Below are 19309 nucleotides of genomic sequence, written 5' to 3' on the forward strand. Positions count from 1 at the left end.
GCAAATGGAACCTACTAACTCCTTTGGGAATTGCACTCTTAATCTCACTTTTCTGAATTACCTTGACTAACTGAAAGGCTTTACTGGGAACCACTCTGACCAATTCAGAAGTTTCTACAAAAGGCATGAGAGTCATACACTTGATAAGACCCTTGCCACAAAGATTAATTTCACTCAAACTTTTCAGCTTAAGGGCCTTGTCAACTGTATCTTTCACTGGTTAAAAATGTAGATCACCTTCCTGGAGTTTCTATAATCTCTTCCATTTCTTTTTTTTTTTTTTTTAAGATTTTATTTATTTATTTGACAGAGAGAGACACAGCGAGAGAGGGAACACAAGCAGGGGGAGTGGAAGAGGGAGAAGTAGGCTTCCCGCCGAGCAGGGAGCCCGATGCGGGGCTCGATCCCAGGACCCTGGAATCATGACCTGAGTTGAAGGCAGACCTGAGCCACCCATGCGCCCATCTCTTCCATTTCTGCCTAAAAACCGGCCAATTATTTTCGGAGTCATCTCTTTCTTACAGTAACTTGTCAAATGTACCCCCAAAGCAATCAAGTCATGCTACTAATATTCTTTCTCAAATTCTTTTTTCCCTAAAGCCCCAAGCTCATTTGGACATTATTTATATTCTTACTTATTTCCAGCCTACCATTTAACCAAATGCTTCACCACTGCCTAACACATATCACCATCTTTCCAACTTCCACTAATGGTTTCCTCATCAGCCGCTGCCTAGCTCCAGAGCCAATGGCACATAATTCAGATTCATTTTTAATGTGGTAGCACGCACTTCTGGGTACTAGTTCTGTGACAGTTGGTTTAGACTTATTCTGATGTGGCAACAACTATTCTCCAAATATCAGTGGTTCGCAGCAAGTGGGAAAAGAAAAGGCAAGCTGCCAGGCTACTTACTGACACTTAAATACCTGAAAGTGATACTTTACATTTCTACTCACATCCCATTGGCCAAAGCAAGACATATAGCCAAGCCTACTATAAGTGGGGCACGAACGGATATAATCCTATAGTGAGTGATCCAGTAGAAAGGACAGTATATATTTGGAACAATAATACAGTCTATCACAGGGCTGTGATATCATGAGAAATGTCAATCACTGAGCCCATCCACTCCTCCTTTATACACACTCTGCGGCAGTGTTTTGTACCATGTAAACACTTCACATACATCGTGGTCAAGGGTAAAGTCTTGACTCGAGCTCAATTTAGTAACTTTTTTTTTAAAGATTTTATTTATTTATTTGAGACAGAGAGAATGAGATACAGAGAGCATGAGAGGGAGGAGGGTCAGAGGGAGAAGCAGACTCCCCGCCGAGCAGGGAGCCCGATGCGGGACTCGATCCAGGGACTCCAGGATCATGACCTGAGCCGAAGGCAGTCGCTTAACCAACTGAGCCACCCAGGCGCCCTCGAGCTCAATTTATAGGCTGGTCAAAGTAGCCTGACCCAGACCAGTCAGGTTCTTTTTCCTGGCAATCTGAACCATAAAATATCGAGTCAATGAGGCAATAAGCGGGGAGAGCTACAGCTGAAAAGTTATGATGCAAGATGGATTTGGAAAAGCCACACCCAACCAAGACCCTGTTCCCTGAAAGTTGGGCTGAGAGCAGCCAAGACAGGATTTCAGTGCAAAACCTGCCCTTAACTCCTCATTTAGGTCAGCTCCCCGCAGGGAAAGGGTATACACAGGGGAGCCTGTGAAATCTCCAGTGCATGGGTCCACCTGACTGCTAGGTCTGCCCCAAACTTTGCCACTCATCTGTTCAAAAGCCTTCCATGTGTCCCCTAGCCCCCAGGAAAAGTTCAAACTACTGGGCCTGGCATCCAAGGCCTCACTCGGCCATCTAGTTACGTCTGTCAGGAGGTTCTGGACTACTTCCTGGGTGAGACAGGTAAGCAGGCTTTCAGGGGTGGCGCTGTCCAGCAAAGCCAATACAAGGTCACATACCGCACACTGACATCCAGGTGCGTAGATGTGACGCAGTCCTGGCATAGATCTGATCATCTCTATCAGATCCCAGTAGGTGCCAGTGGGTTGTGCAGTTTTCCTCTGAAGGCAGAAAGGTGAGGGGGTGGACAAAGGCGACCAATAGGGCAGAATTCCGCTGAAGATGCAGGCCGCAGGGGAAGAGATGGAGAATTAGGGAAGCCCGGAGGCCCCGTATCTAAATCAGTCTTCTAGTGGGGCAGGATCCGTCTGGCCCCGCAGTTTTCCCAGCGAGTGGACATCCAGGTTGTGTTTGCACACTGGTGAGAATGAGGAGTTCTTTCCTGAGGTATCTAGGGCTTCATCTGTACACAGGACACATGAGCTCAGGCAGGAGGACAAAGGCGTGGGTACCCTTCCAGACTCGTGCAGCTGCCAAGTTCAGCGGTTAGGGAGGGGGACCCAGCCACGCCTTCTCGGGTGAGGTCCCTGACTCACCCTACCCTCTCAAGCCCGTGCCCCCTCCGCCTCATTTAGACGTTTGATCATGCCCCGCCCTGTGATCCAATCACTTTTGGGTGCGACAGAGGACTCGCTGAGGCCCCTCCCATATCCGCGCAAGGCTAATTCTGGTTTAATACCCAGGGCTCACTCCCCCAGGAGGTCCCTGGAAGTCCTACAGACCAATCCTGATGCTCCTTAGGAGCAACATTTGTTCCGCGGGCCAATAATTTTCCACTTGCGGCCAGGCCACGCCCCCTACACGAGGGGCCGAGCAAAGGCTCGGACCTGGCGCAGGCGCCTTGCAACAGCCAAGCCAGGGTCGCTCGAGGGCCACTGGGAGGCGCTGCAGGCGGGTGCCCAGGTGGAAGGAGGCAAAGCAGGCAGGGGTCACTGGGGCCTAATCCCGCCCTCTGGCTCCTCCCCCAGGCCGGGCCCAGGGGCGGGGTCCGAGACTGCACCAAGGCCATCACGTCCAGCCCTTCTATGACTCGCGGCACCCCAGCACCCGAAGCAAGCGGTACTGCGGCCAGATGGGCGGGGCAAGGGCAGCCTGGAGCAGCAGCGACGACAGCAGCAGCAGGGGCCTGTGGCATCGAAAGAGGGATGCGACGCGGTGGCTGGAACCCAGCCCCCAGACCTTGTTTGGGGTCAGGCGCCGCCCCACTCCAACCAGGCTTCGGAGCCAGGAGCTAGCCTACTCCTGAAACCAGGTGTCTGGGGACAGGTGCCATACCCAGCTCTGGAAACCAGGCTTCTGGACTCGGAACTCTTAGAAATCTAGAGCTGGGGCCTGGAGCTTAGGTGCCTCAGAGAAACCAGGGGTCAGGCTCCTCCCCCTCTTCTACTGCTTCACCAACATAGCCCCCTAGTAAGCAGGTGTGTTGATCCAGAGTCCCTGGCTCTCTAGGCCAGACTCTTAGGTCAAAGGCTATGCCCTTTTCTGGGCACAGGGCTGCCTGCTCCCCTCTGCCTGGCAACTCTCCCCCTGCTTCTTCCCATACTGGCTCCTCCTCATTTAATGTTCCACTCAAATGTCACCCCTTCTGAGACAGGCCTTTCCCTGTTCACTGTATCTGAAGTAACAGCCTCCATTACTCACGGTGCCTCTTCCTGACCTCAGGAATACCCGATGCCCACACACATCTCACCTATGTCCCAGCCTGGCCTGGCCCAGCTTCACTGCTCTGGGGTTAGGGGCTCCCAGTAGTCTTTCCCCAAGGACAATACTGAGCCAGATGCGGGTGTTAGCCCCTCCCTGTCCCACCTGTTCCCACGGAGAGAAGGGCAGTGCCAGTTTGCTGTGGTCACAGCACCTAGAACGGTCTGATGTGAGTCTCCCTCGGCTGGGCCTGGCCCCAAGGATGGCCAGGAAAAGGGGAGGCTGGATGCCTGAAGGGCCTGCGCCGGCCCTTCCAGGAACACACATGCACATGGCAGTCTCCAAGCACTTTTTTTTTTTTTAATTTCTTACAAAACCGTGTGTCCCAGCCAAACAGGACACTGCAGGCCATCCCCCAGGCATTGTGGCCTGAGTGGGGAAGCCCCCATGAATGAGAGGCTGGCAACCCCAGGAGAACTGTCTGCCCCTCTGCTCAGGGCCAGTGTGAGGAAGGGGGTCCCGCTGGAGGCTCTGTCCTGCCCTCCCCCCTCAGCTGCTGGGAGAGAGGGCAGGCCGGGGTCTCTGGTGCTCTTAGTGCCTGCAAGGGAAGGAGGGAGAAGAGGGTCTGAGGGGACGAGGAAAGGCTGGGGCCTGGGATGAGGCAGGCCAGGGGGCAGGCCCACAGTATCTCACCAAGAATGTGCGAAGCTCTCAAACCAATGTGGTGATACCAATGATGACTGCCACAATGACGAGAGTGACAGACACACAGATGGCGATCAAGACTTTCTTCTGCGGGAGAGGAGTTCAGGGAAACTCACTCAGGAGGGGAGGAAAGACCACCAGGGCCGGGGAGGGGAGGGGAGAAGAGGGGAGGGGAGGGGAGGCTCACCTTCCGAGCCTTCTTCTGGTTTTCGAGGGCAATCTTGACATGTTCCTGCCCGCGTTCCACATAGTCTGCTGAGCTCAGGATGTTCTTCTCAATCCGGTTGATCATCTCCCCCTGCGCAGAGGAGGGGGTGGTTCAGGCAGGTAGGGATGACCGGGGGTGGAGGGCCCAGCAGCCCCTCTGCTTGCTCACGCTAGCCGCCTGAAGGCCGTCCGCCGGCAGCAAACACAGCACTAACAAAGGTGTGGGGCAGGACCACATCTGACAAAAGTTCGCACACCTGAGGGCGGCTTCCGGGCTCCCCTTTATCATGTGGTCCCTTCCGCCCTGCTCCCTTACCCCCTACAACCTTCATTTGCTGTGGTGGCTTGGAGCCAAGTGCTCATACCTTTTCACAGAGGGTGAACTTTTGTCCCTTCGTAATCTGTCTGAATTCGCCCATTCTTCTAGGCCTGCCTCTCAACAGCTGTGAAGCCCTCCCCATCCCTGCCTCCTCATGGCACCGCCAGCCTTCAGGTCCTAGTACTCCTACTGAATGAAATCCCTCCCCCAGTGGCCCCAAGGCCACTGGCTGCAGCACTAGGGGTCAGCTCCTCCAGGACAGGGCTGGAAGCTTACCTCACCCCATGAAACCAGGGGCAGCAGAAGACCACTCCCACCCCAACCTCATACAGATTTGCGGAGGCAGGCCCTCTGAGGAGTGAGGGCCAGCCTCGGGGGCGGGGGGGACGAAAGCCTCGGGGAGAGAGGCTGGAGGGTGGAATGGGCCGACAGTCACAGCAGGGGTTCTTTTTTTTTTTTTTTTTAATTTATTTGAGAGAGAGAATGAGATAGAGAGAGAGAGCATGAGAGGGGGGAGGGTCAGAGAGAGAAGCAGACTCCCTGCCGAGCAGGGAGCCCAACATGGGACTCGATCCCGGGACTCCAGGATCATGACCTGAGCCGAAGGCAGTCGCCCAACCAACTGAGCCACCCAGGCGCCCCACAGCGGGGGTTCTGACTGAACACGGTCTCACGTCAAGCCCAGCCGGCCATCTTGGGTGCCCACCTGCATCTCCACTTCAGTAGCCAGAAAAGTGAAGATCTCATGAAGTTCACGGATACTGCGTTCAAGCTGCTGGATCTCACTGTGCCGGGCAGAGATCTCATTTAGGGCCTGTCGAGTCACCTGTGTGTCCTTCAGTATCTGGGGAGTGGATAGGAACGGACAGACAGGTCATGGGGAACCCGGCAGCAGGTCAGAAGTTCCTGTTGAGCTCTCAGGCAGCCCTCGGGCTTAGAACTGGGGCTGGGGCCCCGATGAGTGACTCTAGGCCTGCTAACTCCTTCCCCTCCAGGCCTCCGTATCCCCTCAATCAGAGAAGATGAGAGTCCCAGAAGAGGGAGGCTAGCTGTGGCCACTCACATTGGACACAAACACCTCGCTCTGCCCACTGTCCAGCATCTGTTCCAGCTCCTCATCAGACACCATTCCAGCATTCGCTGTGAAGGAAAAGGCCAGGCTCAGAGCTGGGTCAGGTTACCTGACCCTGGAGGCTAGACGCCACAACTCACTGATCTTCAGCTGCCGCCGAATCCGCTCCACGTTCTTCTCCCGGTATTCGGACTGTGTCAAGTTGCACTTGTTGATGAGTTCCACGAATTGCTGGGACAGGACCCCGTGCTAGTGGTAGAGAATATAGGCTGGGCACCCCGGAAGGATTTGGCCTCAACATCCCCACAGGTACAGCGAGCAAACAGCGTAAGCTGTTCTAGGTGCCTGCCCCCTTGACCACCATTCTCTCAAAGTAAAAGCCAAAGCCCTTACCAGGGCTTATGAGGCCCTGCATGACCTTCCCTTTCCCCCATTTCCCCTGTGACCTTACCTCTTCTAGCCGTTCCCTCCCTCACTCCCTCCAACCATGGTGGACTCCTCCCCCCTCGCCCACCAAAGCCACCCCCACCTCAGACTTCTGCATTCACTGCTCCCTGGGCCTAGAATGCTCATGCCGCACAGAGGTCACCTTCTGCCATCCAAGTACTGACCAGGCCCGACCCTGCTTAGCTTCCGAGATCAGATGAGTTCGGGCGCGTTCTGGGTTGAGGTCACCTTCTGAATGAGGTTTTCTCTACCTTACTAAAACGGCAACCTGCCTTCTCCCAGCACTCTCAACCCCTCTTCTCCTCAGTTCTCCCCTTAATGCTTAACTGTGTTCTAAAATAATGTACATATTCACTATGGTGTTTGTCTCTCCCCACCAGAACGTAAGCTCCATGAGGATAGGGTTCTTTGGTTCACTGCTGGATCCCCAACAGCTAGAAAAGGGTCTAGCACACAGTAGGCACTCAATGAATACCTGTGAATGCTTGCTGAACACCAGCCTCACTGCTTAGACTAATATACCTGGAGGTCAGTCCATTGCCTAGATTTTACAGGTCCAGCTGCGCCCTCAGCCTCTCACACTGATGGCCACCACAGGCTCCCCCTGAAACGTCCTCTCATCTTGTCCATTCCCCTGTTGCCTTCAATGTGTTCATTCCTTGGAGCTCCTTCCTCAGAGACATATCTGCTCTCCTGCCTTCAGCTGCACCCTTGCAAGATGCCCAAACTGCTCTACCTTCAATCTAGGGGACTTGCTGAGCTCTGGGCCCACCTACTCCAACTCTGACCTCCAGGAAGTAAAATTACTCCTCACTGGGCACCCGGGGCGGGGGGGTGGGCAGTTAGATCACCTCAAATCTCCTTACTAAGATGTTGATTCAGTGACCTTCTGTCTCCAGGGAAGTTCCTCTTCCTCACTTCCTGAATTCCACCCATGGGGCAGAGCATGTCCCTGTCACATGGGCAGGAAACCTCCCAGTCATTTATGACTGTTCCCCCTTCTTCCCTGGGCAGGGATATTAGCTACCAAACCCTATGTGAGTAATGTCTTTGTCATCTAGTCAAGCTTGACTCCCCATCTTGGTTTCTAGAAAGCATGCCTTCCACAGCCAAACCCAGGTCATATCTGGGGACTCAGCAACTTCTCATTAAATGGACAAGGTGACAGGATGTTAAGTGGACTGGGAGTCGGGAGTCTTGACCTTGGGCAAGTCCTTTTTCTCTCTCAACCTCAGTTTCCCCATTTGAAAACCATCAGATTGGACTTGATCTCTAAGAGCCCTTCCTCCTTACTTCGGCCATCTAATGATCTATGAAACCCTTGCAAAATGTCTTAGTTCTGGGAATAATAACCCACCTGGGTTTTTCTCATCCTTGTGTTGACTGAGTTATAATTCTCATCAGCTTCCTCATTCTGGGGCTCTATGGCTGTGGGAAGATACAAGGGTATTAGTGGGGAAGGGGATTTGATCTGTGATTTCGGAAAATCATGTGGGAACCAGGACACAGGGCCAGGGTCATACCCCATCCATGTAACAGAGAGGTGCTTATCTCCATGGGATTCTTTTGGGAATTATAATTGATTATAAATGGGGCACCTGGGTGGCTCAGTTGGTTAAGCGACTGCCTTCAGCTCAGGTCATGATCCTGGAGTCCCGGGATCGAGTCCCGCATCGGGCTCCCTGCTCGGCGGGGAGTCTGCTTCTCCCTCTGACCCTCCCCCCTCTCATGTGCTTGCTCTCTCTCATTCTCTCTCTCTCAAATAAATAAATAAAATCTTTAAAAAAAAATAATTGATCATAAATAATTCTGAGCCTCTGATGGGAGAAAGTATATTTTTCTTTGCAGTACATCAGAGAATTCGCACAGGTGTACAGAGGCCTCTTGAGAAACCCCCATCTGCCTGTCCAAAGAATGCACATTGGGCAGCAAGAATTGTAGGAGTAAATAGTTTCCTTTCAAATAAAGGAGCTCGAGAGGCAGGCATGTGCTGTGCAAAGTAGGAAGCCAGGAGAAAGAGATTCTAGGCCTAGGCCTGCTGTGTGACCTGGATACATCACGGGCCTCTCTGGGCCACACACTCCCCAGATATACCAGGAGCTGGGCTGGACCACAGGGAAGGATCTGTCTGAGGCCCTAGGAGCTCACCCTTCAGCTGCGATCGGATCTCCCTCCCCAGCTGTTTGATCTCCTCACGCAGGTTCTGCAGGTCCTGCTTCATACCTGAACAAGAGAAAGCCATGACTCCCAAACAGCAGCCCCTACCTCAACAAACCTCCCTGGCCACCACCTGCATGGAACTACAATCCCCACAATCCCTCCGGCTGAGCTTGCGTTTGCACTTGGGGTTTCACTCACTTTCCTCGGGAAGGGGCGTGGCCAGGATGGTGACCTGCTGCTTCTCCAACTCCCGGACTTTATTCTCCAGCTTGACCATAGTCTGTCGAATTGTCCGGACCTGGGGAAGGTGACCGAGACGGCTGAAGGAGATAAGGGGGTACTCCAGACCGCGCTGCTCCTCGGGTCATCCAGCCCCCTCGCGAAGACAGGGCAGAGACCCCAGCTTCTTACCTTCTGGAAGAACTCATCGTCCGGGCTCCCCAGCCGTGCCGTGCCCGGGTGTACCACGAGCGCGACCCGTTCCTTGTCCTCATCGTCCGAGCTGTCATCCCCCTGCCAGGGCCGGGGTCACTGGCATCACTTCCTTGCTGTTGCTTTCTCCCCGCAGGACTCACGGACTTCCGGGTCTTTCCTTCCTAGCCCTCAACCACCCCTCCCTGTCCCGAAGACCAGGAGTCCTGTATTCCAGCCAGACCCCGTCCCGTCCGCCCGTGTCCAACCCTGCAGCCCCCACTTCTCACCTGCCTCAGTTCGTGGGTCCTGTCGCGCATGGTGGCCCGAGCTCCCTCTCCCCGGCGCCGGAGCCCCGAGGGCCTCAAGACTAAGTTTGGAACTCCCGTACCGCACTCGCACTCTGACAGTGACACTCCCCTCCGCCCTCACCCTGCGGACCCCCAAACCACCCCACGAGCCACCAGAGGCTCTGTCCCGGGCACCATCCACAGTCAATGGGAAGAAGCCGACCTCGGGGACCCCCCAAGATTCCACAGGTTGGAATTCCCTTTTCTTTCCCCCCCTCCCGCACCCGCAGCCTCAGCCCCGCCCCTCTGGGATGATCGGGGCATGCGCACGGGGTCGCGTCTCTTCCTCGCCCGAGGGAGAGGTTGAGGTCGGAAGCTGCGGCGCCCCGAACGGAAGCAAAGCTGCCAGGACGTGAGAACCCGCCCCCTTTGCCGGAACTGTCCCATCTTCCAACGGAAATCTAGTTGCCAAACCGGGTGGGAATGCGTCATTGGTGCGTAATCTAAGAGGCCCTGCATCTCACATCACCCCATGGTGCCCCCCCCCACACGTCACATGACCGGCCCGGTCCCACCTTCGCGGACCACACAACGTGACGCTCTGATTGTCACGTGTCTCGGCGCTGTCAACTCCGTCTCTGGAACACCCTTCTCCCCACGACGTCTCCGGCACCCTGGCGCCCAAGCTACGCCCCTCCAGCCCCCACGAAGCGGGGAGGGGGCTACTGGCTATCCCCAGAGACCTTTTGAGGCAGTGGGTGGTAGGCCCCTTGCTGAATTCGGCTTCATTTCTTTTGGGTCCGGGGGTGTGGGCAGACAGAGAACTTAGAATTCGCGGCTGTCACCATCATGGGACCTTGAAATTCAGAGAATAATAAGATCCAGCGTTAGAGAATTGCAGGGTTTTGTAGGCAGAGAATCTGGGGGTGGAAAGTGACCTCACCCAAGGCAGAAATCTCTTCTCCCGCATACTCCTGGCGCAGCCTCTGACAGGTGGGCGGCTGGCGCCCTGCTTGAACACTGCAGTTCCGCCGCACTCACCACCTTCTGAGCATGAGACCATTTCAGGGTAACTAAAGCTGAGAAAAGTGTCTGTATTACATTGAGCAGTCTGCCACTTACGTCTAACTCCCTACCTAGCATCTGGGTCTACCCTCTGAAGCCCGCAAAAAAAAATCTGCACACATTCCACATTATAGTGGACTGTGAGCTCTTGAGGTCAGGGCATGGCAGTCCTGTTCTTACCTGAATCCCCAGTACCCAGCACTTATGGGTCCTCAATAAATATCTGTGGACAGAAATTTAGCCTTTCATGTATCTGAAGATAAAGCTCGTGGTTCCCTAGTCTTTCACGCTTCAGCCTCTCATGGTGACACTGCCCTAGCCCTCTAGATGGTCACTCATTCAATGGATATTTATTGGGCATTTATTATGGGCCAGAGACTGTTCTAGGGGTCAGAGATAAATCAGGGCCTAAAAGACAAAACACCTTTCACTTATGAAACTTAGATTATGTAAGAGGAGTCCCCAAGGCCACTCAGTGAGTCTCAGCATAGCCAGAATAAAAATCAGGTCTCCTGGATTCCAGGGCTCTTTCCAGGGAACTTACATGAAGGTTCAAGCAAAGGAAAGAATGGCCTCTCTCTAGTATGCCCCGGTAAGGAAATCTAGATTCCTGTGACTGAGTTGGTATGGATTTCTGGAAAGTGACTTCTTTGTCTCTGGGCCTCAACCTCCCATCTATACAATGGGTGGCCTAGAGGGATGGGGAGATCATCTTTATGGGTATTCCCTGCTCTAAAGTTCATTGATTATGAGGTTGGAAACTAAAAATGCTGTCTGATTCTACTCGAAGGGCTTTGATCCTTCTATTCCCTTCAGAACCCAGCTCACCTGGGGTTGGGAACGAAGGAGTGAAGATGGTGTGCAGCTCTGATCAACCTACAGGAGGAATGAAGGGTTGGAGGGATTTCGGGAGGCCAAGCCCTGCCCCTTGGGGTCCCCTGGAGATCATGAAGAAGGATTTCTCCACTTTAGGGTCTTTTATATCAGCCTCTGCCTCCCTGCCTCCCCCCATTCCCTCTCTCTCTCTCTCTCTCTCTCTCTCTCTCATACTTTGTCTCTCTGAGTGGGACAGTGGAAGGGCTTTTGGACATCTGACTCCCAGTCCTGCATGTGGTCTTGAATAACTCATTGCTCTTCTCTGGGACTTAATTTCTCCATTTGACAACTTGGTCTGGTAATTTCTGCCTTGCCTAAGGTAAGAATTGAACAGTATCAAGTGAGGTGAGAAACACTATGGAAGCATCTTGTGAACTGTTGAGGGTTGCCCCCTCTGTGGGCTTTTACGACTGTGGGTTCCAGCTCTCTCTAGGACCACCAGTCCCACCTGCCTCTCTGTTAGCCTCTTGATGGTTTGCCTTCTCAGTTCCCAGCTGTGATCTGGAGTTGTTGGTGCCTTTGTTAAATTTCCCAGGATTATGATACTCATTATTGTATTTGTGGTCTCTGGGTGGGATCACAGGGTTTGGAATGGTGGCTTAAGGTCACTGGAAGCTGGGCTTAAAGCCTCATGGAGTGGTATGTGAAGAGGGTGGGGCGCAGGGTCCATATAGGGAGAATGGCTCTGGAGATGGAGTTCTCCAGAGCTGAGTCCTTATCTCTATGTCATGACTTGGGGGTTATTCCTTTTGGGACCTCTGAACAAGCTTGAAGTGCGTGTTAAGTATATTGGGTCTTGGATGTGTAGGTATTAGGGCTGTGTATGTGTGTTCCTTTCAGTCTCTGGGAAGGTCAAGCCCTACCCAGTCCCAAGGCATGGCAGCCGGTCCGGTCCCCTCCACCTGCAGGTCCCTCCGACCAACATCCTACCTGTACTGGAGCCAGATGACCTGGGCTGGAATCCCAGCTCATTCACCTCATCATACAACTCTCTAAGGCAAGTTACATAACTTTGCTATGCCTCAGTTCCCTCATTTGAGAAATGGGAACAATAACAGTACCAACCTCAAAGGATTGCCAGAAGGATTAAATGAGATGATATGTGTGAAGTGAATAGAACAGGGCCTGGTACGGACTGAGTGCTATGTAAGTGTTTGCTGCCATTATATGGCAGTGCTGCTGCTGATCATTACCCTGAGGGGGTGAGCAGCCCCAGTGTCTCCGCACGGATTCCTCTCTGCTCCTTGTCCAGGGTCTCCTTCCGCTTTCCATCTCCTGCACCCCCTGTGCGTCAGGTACGAGGCTAGGGGCCTTGCCAGCTTCTCATGTCTCTCATGTCTCCACCTGGATCTGACACACCATGTATTTTTTATATTATTTATATATATATATATTTTAAAGATTTTATTTATTCATTTGAGACACAGAGATACAGAGAGAGAGAGCATGAGCAGGGAGAGAGGCAGAGGGAGAGGGAGAAGCAGGCTCCCCGCTGAGCCAGGAGCCTGATGCGGGGCTCGATCCCAGGACCCTGGGATCATGACCTGAGCCGAAGGCAGACGCTTAACCATCTGAGCCACCCAGGCACCCCTATTTATATTATTTATATTAATTTTATATATTGTCTGTCTTCACTCCTCCTCTCCACCTACCAGAATGGAAGCTCCACGAGGACAGGGATTTTCACCAGTACCTCCAGGAGCACCTGGCAAATGGTAGCTGGTCAATAAATATTCATGAATGAATGAAGTTATTATTTTTAATGTAATATTTATAGAGCATTTGCTATGTGCCAGGCACCAGTATTAGCACTTTGTAAATATTAACTCATTTAATTTTCATAAGCAGTTCTACAAGATAGGTACTGTTATTGTCCTCATTTTACAGAGGAGGAAACTGAGCCACAGAGGTATTAAGTAACTTGCTGAAGGTTACACAGTAGGGAAGGAGAGAGTCGGGATTTGAACCCAGAAAGTGGAGCTCTAGGTTCTGTGCTCTTGTCCTCTCCACTATGATCCAAGGAAAACGTGGGCCGGGGGAAGGCGCACTGTGTCCACCTACCTTTGGGAACTTGCTGCCACCTGCTGATGCCCTGCTTTAGATCATCTGTGGGGAGGAGAGGGGGAAGACTTTGCCTGCAAGACTGAGCCTTCTCCCCTCCCCTGTCACAGGGTCTCTCTTCCACACCTGCTGGGTGGGGCTGACCGCTGGGAGGTTGTCTTCTTCCCACTCCCTATTTGCTCTGGCCCCAGGAGCCAAAGATACTCATGCATGTTTCACGTAAAGGGCTTCTGTTTATCCTACAAGTCTCTGAGGCGGTTTTTGTGCCAAGCCCCAAGGCCCACAGAGATGAAGCCCCCACAGCTTTCTCCTCATGATTGTGTTTGTGGCCTGACTTTGACCACTCCCTAGAGTTCCATCTGAGAACCTCTCCTCTTCAGACACTACATACAGTCTTGTGGCTTTAACTGGCTCCCAAATCCGTATCTCTAGGCCCAAATTTTCTCCTGACCTCCAGATCCTTGAATCCACTTGTCTCCCAGACATCCCTTCCTGGAGGTCCCAGAGGCACCTTAAATTCAACAACATGTTTCAAACAGGATGCATTGTCTCCCCCTGAGAATCTCCTAAACTAGCTTCTATTTCTTCTGTTGCCTCTCCACGTGGGTTACTCCTGATCACATGGGCCATAACCTTGGCCTTGAACTTCATTTTAAAAGTGATGGATCACACAATTTGTCAGGATAAGCTCCCCTAAAAATACTGGAAGAAAATATGGGCAAAAATCCTTTATAACTCTTAGAGTGAGGAAGCCTTTCCAACTCCAACTCAAAACTCAGAAGCTATAAAAGATTAATACATTTGTCTACATGGAAAAAAATTCTGCATGGCAAAAAAACATCAAAGCAAAATCAAAAGACAATAAACTAGGAAAAAATATTTGCAATTCTTATCATATACAAAGGGTAATCTCTCTGCTATTTAAAGGGCTTCTTCAGGGCGCCTGGGTGGCTCAGTCGGTTAAGTGACTGCCTTCGGCTCAGGTCATGATCCTGGAGTCCCTGGATCGAGTCCCGCATCGGGCTCCCTGCTCGGCGGGGAGTCTGCTTCTCCCTCTGCCCTCTTCCCTCTCATGCTGTCTGTCTCTCATTCTCTCTCTCTCAAATAAATAAATAAAATCTTAAAAAAAAATGTTTAAAGGGCTTCTTCATATTGATAAGAAGGACCAACAGTTCAATAAAAAATGGGCAAAGAACATAACAGATCACAAAAGAGAAAATCCATAAGGCCTTAAACACTTATGCAGATGTTCAACTTCACACATAATGAGAGAAATGAAAAGACAATGAAATGAAATGAAAAGAGATACTGAAATGCCTTTTTTTCCTTTATTGCATTGGCAATAACCCATTATATCCGACAAAACATTTTGTTTTGTCACTCTTTTGGCAAGACTGGGGGGAAACAGGGACTTTCACCCGTTGTTGGCAGGAATGCAAAATGGTACAACCCAGATAATATTTTTTTTAAAGATTTTATTTATTTATTTGAGAGAGAGAATGAGAGAGAGAGAGCACATGAGAGGGGGGAGGGTCAGAGGGAGAAGCAGACTCCCCGCTGAGCAGGGAGTCCGACGTGGGACTCGATCCCGGGACTCCAGGATCATGATCTGAGCCGAAGGCAGTTGCTTAACCAACTGAGCCACCCAGGCGCCCGACCCAGATAATATTTATCAAAATTATAAATGTATACACACTTTGAGCCAGCATTCTCACTTGTGAAAATCTATCTGAAAGGCTACCTGTATCAGTTAGCTATTGCTTCCCAAGAAACCACCTTGATGCTTACTGGCATCAAACAACAACGATTTATTGTTTCTCCAGATTCTAAGGATGGCCAGGTGGTTTTTCTGCTGATCTTATCTTACGTTACTCACGTGATGGCAGTCAGTGGGCACCTCAGCTGGGGCTGGATGGCCCGTCGTGGCTGTCACACTCACTAGTCTGAGACCTTAGCTCTGATGGTTGAGTCAGCTGGGATGGCTGAGCCGCTCTCTCCATGTGGTACTTTATCCTGAGTTTGTTTGTTCAAGTAAGCTCTGTGTCCGATGTGGGGCTTGAACTCACAGCCCTGAGATCAGGGTTGCAGGCTCTACTGACTGGGCCAGCCAGGTGCCCCCAGCCTGAGTTTCTTCATAGCATAGTGTCCTCATGGTTCCAAAAGGGTGAGAGTAGAAGCTGCAAGGTCTCTTGAGGCCCTGCTCAGAAGCTGTATGACATTACTTCTGCCATATTCAATTAGTCCAAACAAGTCACAAGTCCATGCCAGTGCAAAGGGGAGGGGGGGAAACAGAATTTTAACTCACGATATCTGCCCATGTATGAAATGACATATATATCAGTGTTACTCATTGGATTTTGTTTGCAAATTTGTCCATCAGCAGGTAAGCAGCTGTCAAAAAGGATGAGGATGTTCATCCCATATAACGTGAGAGTGCTTTAAAATATCTTGTTAGTCAAATATCAAGGTGTAGAATGAGTATATCATGCTCCTGTGGTATAAGAAAAGAAATGTGGGGGCGCCTGGGTGGCTCAGCCGTTAAGCGTCTGCCTTCGGCTCAGGTCATGATCCCAGAGTCCTGGGATCGAGCCCCGCATCGGGCTCCCTGCTCTGCGGGAAGCCTGCTTCTCCCTCTCCCACTCCCTCTGCTTGTGTTCCCTCTGTCGCTGTGTCTCTCTCTGTCAAATAAATAAAATCTTAAAAAAAAAAAAAAAGAAAGAAAGAAAAGAAATGTGTCTGTGGGCATGCACGTCTGTGTGTGTGTGTGTGTGCGCACGCGTGCGTGCGTGTGTGTATGCTTGTATCCTCAAAGAAATCCTGGAAAGTTACAGAAGAAACTAATAAAAGTGGTTCCCTACAGATGTTTCCTGAGAACAAGGTGGTAAGCACCGTTGTCAAGAGTAAGAATTCTCACTGTAAACCTTTTATGTCATTTAGATTTTTGAACCAGGTGAAAGTATTACCTATTTTAAATAACTGTATCAAAGAAAGAAGGTACCTTTGAATAATTTCAAACAAAGAGATATGTCTTAGTCATCTTGGGCTGCTGTTACAAAATACCGCAGATTGCTGGCTTAACCAACAGACATTTATTTCTCACAGTTCTGGAGGCTGGAAGAAAAAGATCAGGGTGCCTGCAGATTTGGTTCTTGGTGAGGGGTCTCTTCCTGGATTGCGGATGGATTGCTGCATCTTCGCGTGGCAAAAGGAGGACGCTCCGGTGTCTCTTCCTTTTCTTAAAAGGGCTCCAATCCCATCAGGGTCTCCACCCTTGTGACTTCTTCTAAATCTATTTGCCTCCCAAAGGCCCACCCCCTGATACTGTTACAGTGGGGGTTCGGGCTTCAACATATGAATTTGGGGGGGGACACATTCAGCCCATAACAGAATACTATGATCATATTTTCATTTTACAATGATCCTGCTGGTAGCCATGTGCAGGGCCACCACAGATGGCTATCACACAAGAGAGTCACCAACCACATTGTGCACATTCGCATATTTGAATATTTATTACAATTGTCTGACAGATGGGGGTAGAGTGTCCTGAGGAAGGGACACCTTTTTCTATTTGCACAAAGGCGCAACTGCCCTGGCCAGGTGAAGGTTGATTGGGAAATCAGTTAGCAAATAATGAGGCCTGGAGTTGGGGATGGAACATCCATTAAAGTGACAGAGTCTATCAAACATGGTTGCAGATTGGAAAAATTGGTAAGGGAGTAGGAGGGTCCTAGATCACCCCTGGATATCTGGCTCTTGCTATATGTGGAGGCAAGTTTGCTGGAATAAGAGAAATTATTTAAAATAAACTGCCTTTATAAATCATAGCAACAGACTATTAGGAAATGTAAAAATACCATTTATAGAAATATATAGTGCCTAAGTAAACCTTTTAAAAATATGTTAATGTCTTTTATGACAGAACGTTTTACTTTTTTTTAAGATTTTATTTACTTATTTTGGGGGCGGGGAGAGGCAGAGAGGGAGAGAGAGAATCTCAAGCAGACTCCTGATGAGCACAGAGCCTGATGTGGGCCTCGATCTCATGACCCCAAGATCATGACCCAAGCTGAAATCAAGAGTTGGATGCTCAACCCACTGAGCCACCCAGGCGCTCCATGACAGAACACTTTAAATTTTATCAAAAGAGGGGCACCTGGGTGGCTCAGTCGTTAAGCGTCTGCCTTCAGCTCAGGTCATGACCCCAGGGTCCTGGGATCGAGCCCCACATCGGGCTTTCTGCTTGGCGGGAAGCCTGCTTCTCCCTCTCCCACTCCCCCTGCTTGTGTTCCCTCTTTCGCTATCTCTGTCAAATAAATAAAATCTTTAAAAAAATAAATTTTATCAAAAGATTTTAAAGAAATCCAAAACTAATGGGTAGATATACCATGTAAATGGACAGGACGATGTCAATATTGTAATGACATCAGTTCTTCCAAAGTCAGAGCCACGATCCGGTCTCCGTTGCATGACATGGACTCTGGTTCTGATGGAGAGAAGGGCTGGAACGAGGCCCCCAGCAGCCAGATACCAACCGGCTAAGAGAATGTTTCGCTAGTCCAGGATTTCTGCCGGGATTGGATCCCAGCTCCTGCCTTGAATAAATTACTTAAACTCCGTGCACTTCTGTTTCCTTGTCTGTGGATGGAGATAGTGACAGTAACCTTAGATGGCTGTTGTGAAGATTAAATCATACGAATAAAACACATAAAATAGGACCCAGCACGTGATCGGCACCATGTGAGATTTAACTATTACCATCACTACTAGTATCCGTGTTATTGACATTATGTTCATTTTACAGGTTCATGATGGTTCGAATAGGCAGTGGAAATAGGGAGAAGGCTGTGCGGCCAAATTCCAGGGCTGTAATGAATAAAACCTGAAAGCCGGATGTGAGGGGTGGAAGAACAGGACAACAATATTCTTTCACATCTGCTTGAATTCAGATTTTCTAGTTACAGATGGCTTCCATGCCTGTTTTCTCAGTAAATCCTCACACTGTGCCTTGGGGAGGGGGGTGGTGGTGAATCTTATGACCCATTTTACAGATTTGGGACCTAGGACTTAGAGAAATTAGGTTACTGGCTCCATGGAAATGGACAGGTTGATGTTTGTTTTGCTCACCACTCTACCTGAAGCACCACAGCATAGTCTTGCCACAAGGAGGAGGGTCTCCATAAATACTCCATAAATAGTGGGGTCTCCATAAATACTCACTGGTTAATGGATGAATAGGTCAAATGGGTATTCATTCTTCTGTTCCTGAGCACAGCAGGTGTGAGAGATGGGTCCTGTGCCAGGTACCATGGGGAGGCAGAGATTAATCAGATGGGGTCCTTGAACATGAGGCCCTCAGAGTCCACTGGGCTGATAAGCTATGTGGAAATTTCTCCACCTGAAGTACTGCATCTTCCTTGAAGGACAGGAATAACCCAAGCGCACTGCAAAAATAAGCCTTGGTCGCATTAAATCACTGAGATTCGGGGGATGTTTGTTATGTAGCATAACATAGCCTTGGCCCTGCCTAGATACACTGTTGTTCCCAAACTTGACTAAACCTAAGAATTTCTAGAGGTAGTTGCTCAAAACCCAGGTTCCTGAGCTGCAACACAGATCTACCAAATCAGAATTTCCAGGGAAGAGCCTGGTAATCTGCATATTTAACCAGCTTTCCCCTCCATCTTCAGAAGGGTCAAGAAAGACTGAGCAGCTAAACTGGAGGGAAGGGTAGGAGTGGGGCTTCGGGATGTGAGAGGGAAGGGGTGTTCCAGGAGTCGGGAGGAACATGAGAAAAAGCATGGGGTGGGGAAATGCGGGGACTAGCGTGTCACTGGAATCGGAGTACATGAGTGATGGTGGCGTGTGCTGAAGGGGGAAGGCAGGGTAGAAGGTCTGGGCTTTATCTCACAGACAGCGGGAACGTGGGGAGGCCTTCCGAGCAGGGGCCGGACTGGTCGTCCTGATGCTTTAGAAAGGCCAGTCAGGCTGGGAGACGGCGCAGGCTGGGGCATGGTGCAGGCGACCCATCTCATAGGGTTATTGGGTGGACTTTAAGAATCGCTGAACAATGAGAGGAATTACAACTGTTACCACATTGCATGTTCCTGCATCCACCTTAGGAGCTGCAGCCAGATTTGAGATGCA

At 50.7% G+C, this 19309-nt stretch overlaps 1 protein-coding gene across 1 annotated transcript; it reads right to left on the reverse strand.

Annotated features, from left to right (window-relative positions):
* Positions 1-3561: 3561 nt before the first annotated feature.
* STX4 (syntaxin 4) lies at positions 3562-9295 on the reverse strand. The gene is made up of 11 exons (XM_034988821.1): positions 9161-9295; positions 8871-8972; positions 8658-8757; positions 8448-8522; positions 7657-7727; positions 5993-6101; positions 5844-5920; positions 5487-5624; positions 4442-4552; positions 4243-4341; positions 3562-4147 (listed from the first exon to the last, which is right to left on the reverse strand). The coding sequence occupies exons 1-10, from the start codon at positions 9188-9190 to the stop codon at positions 4261-4263; spliced, it is 894 nt and encodes a 297-aa protein (XP_034844712.1). The 5' UTR covers positions 9191-9295; the 3' UTR covers positions 3562-4147; positions 4243-4260.
* Between the last annotated feature and the right edge of the window lie 10014 nt (positions 9296-19309).

The sequence above is a fragment of the Mirounga leonina genome, unplaced genomic scaffold (assembly GCF_011800145.1).
Source record: "Mirounga leonina isolate KUSES-001 unplaced genomic scaffold, KU_Mleo_1.0 Mir_454, whole genome shotgun sequence".
Classification (NCBI taxonomy): Eukaryota; Metazoa; Chordata; class Mammalia; order Carnivora; family Phocidae; genus Mirounga; species Mirounga leonina.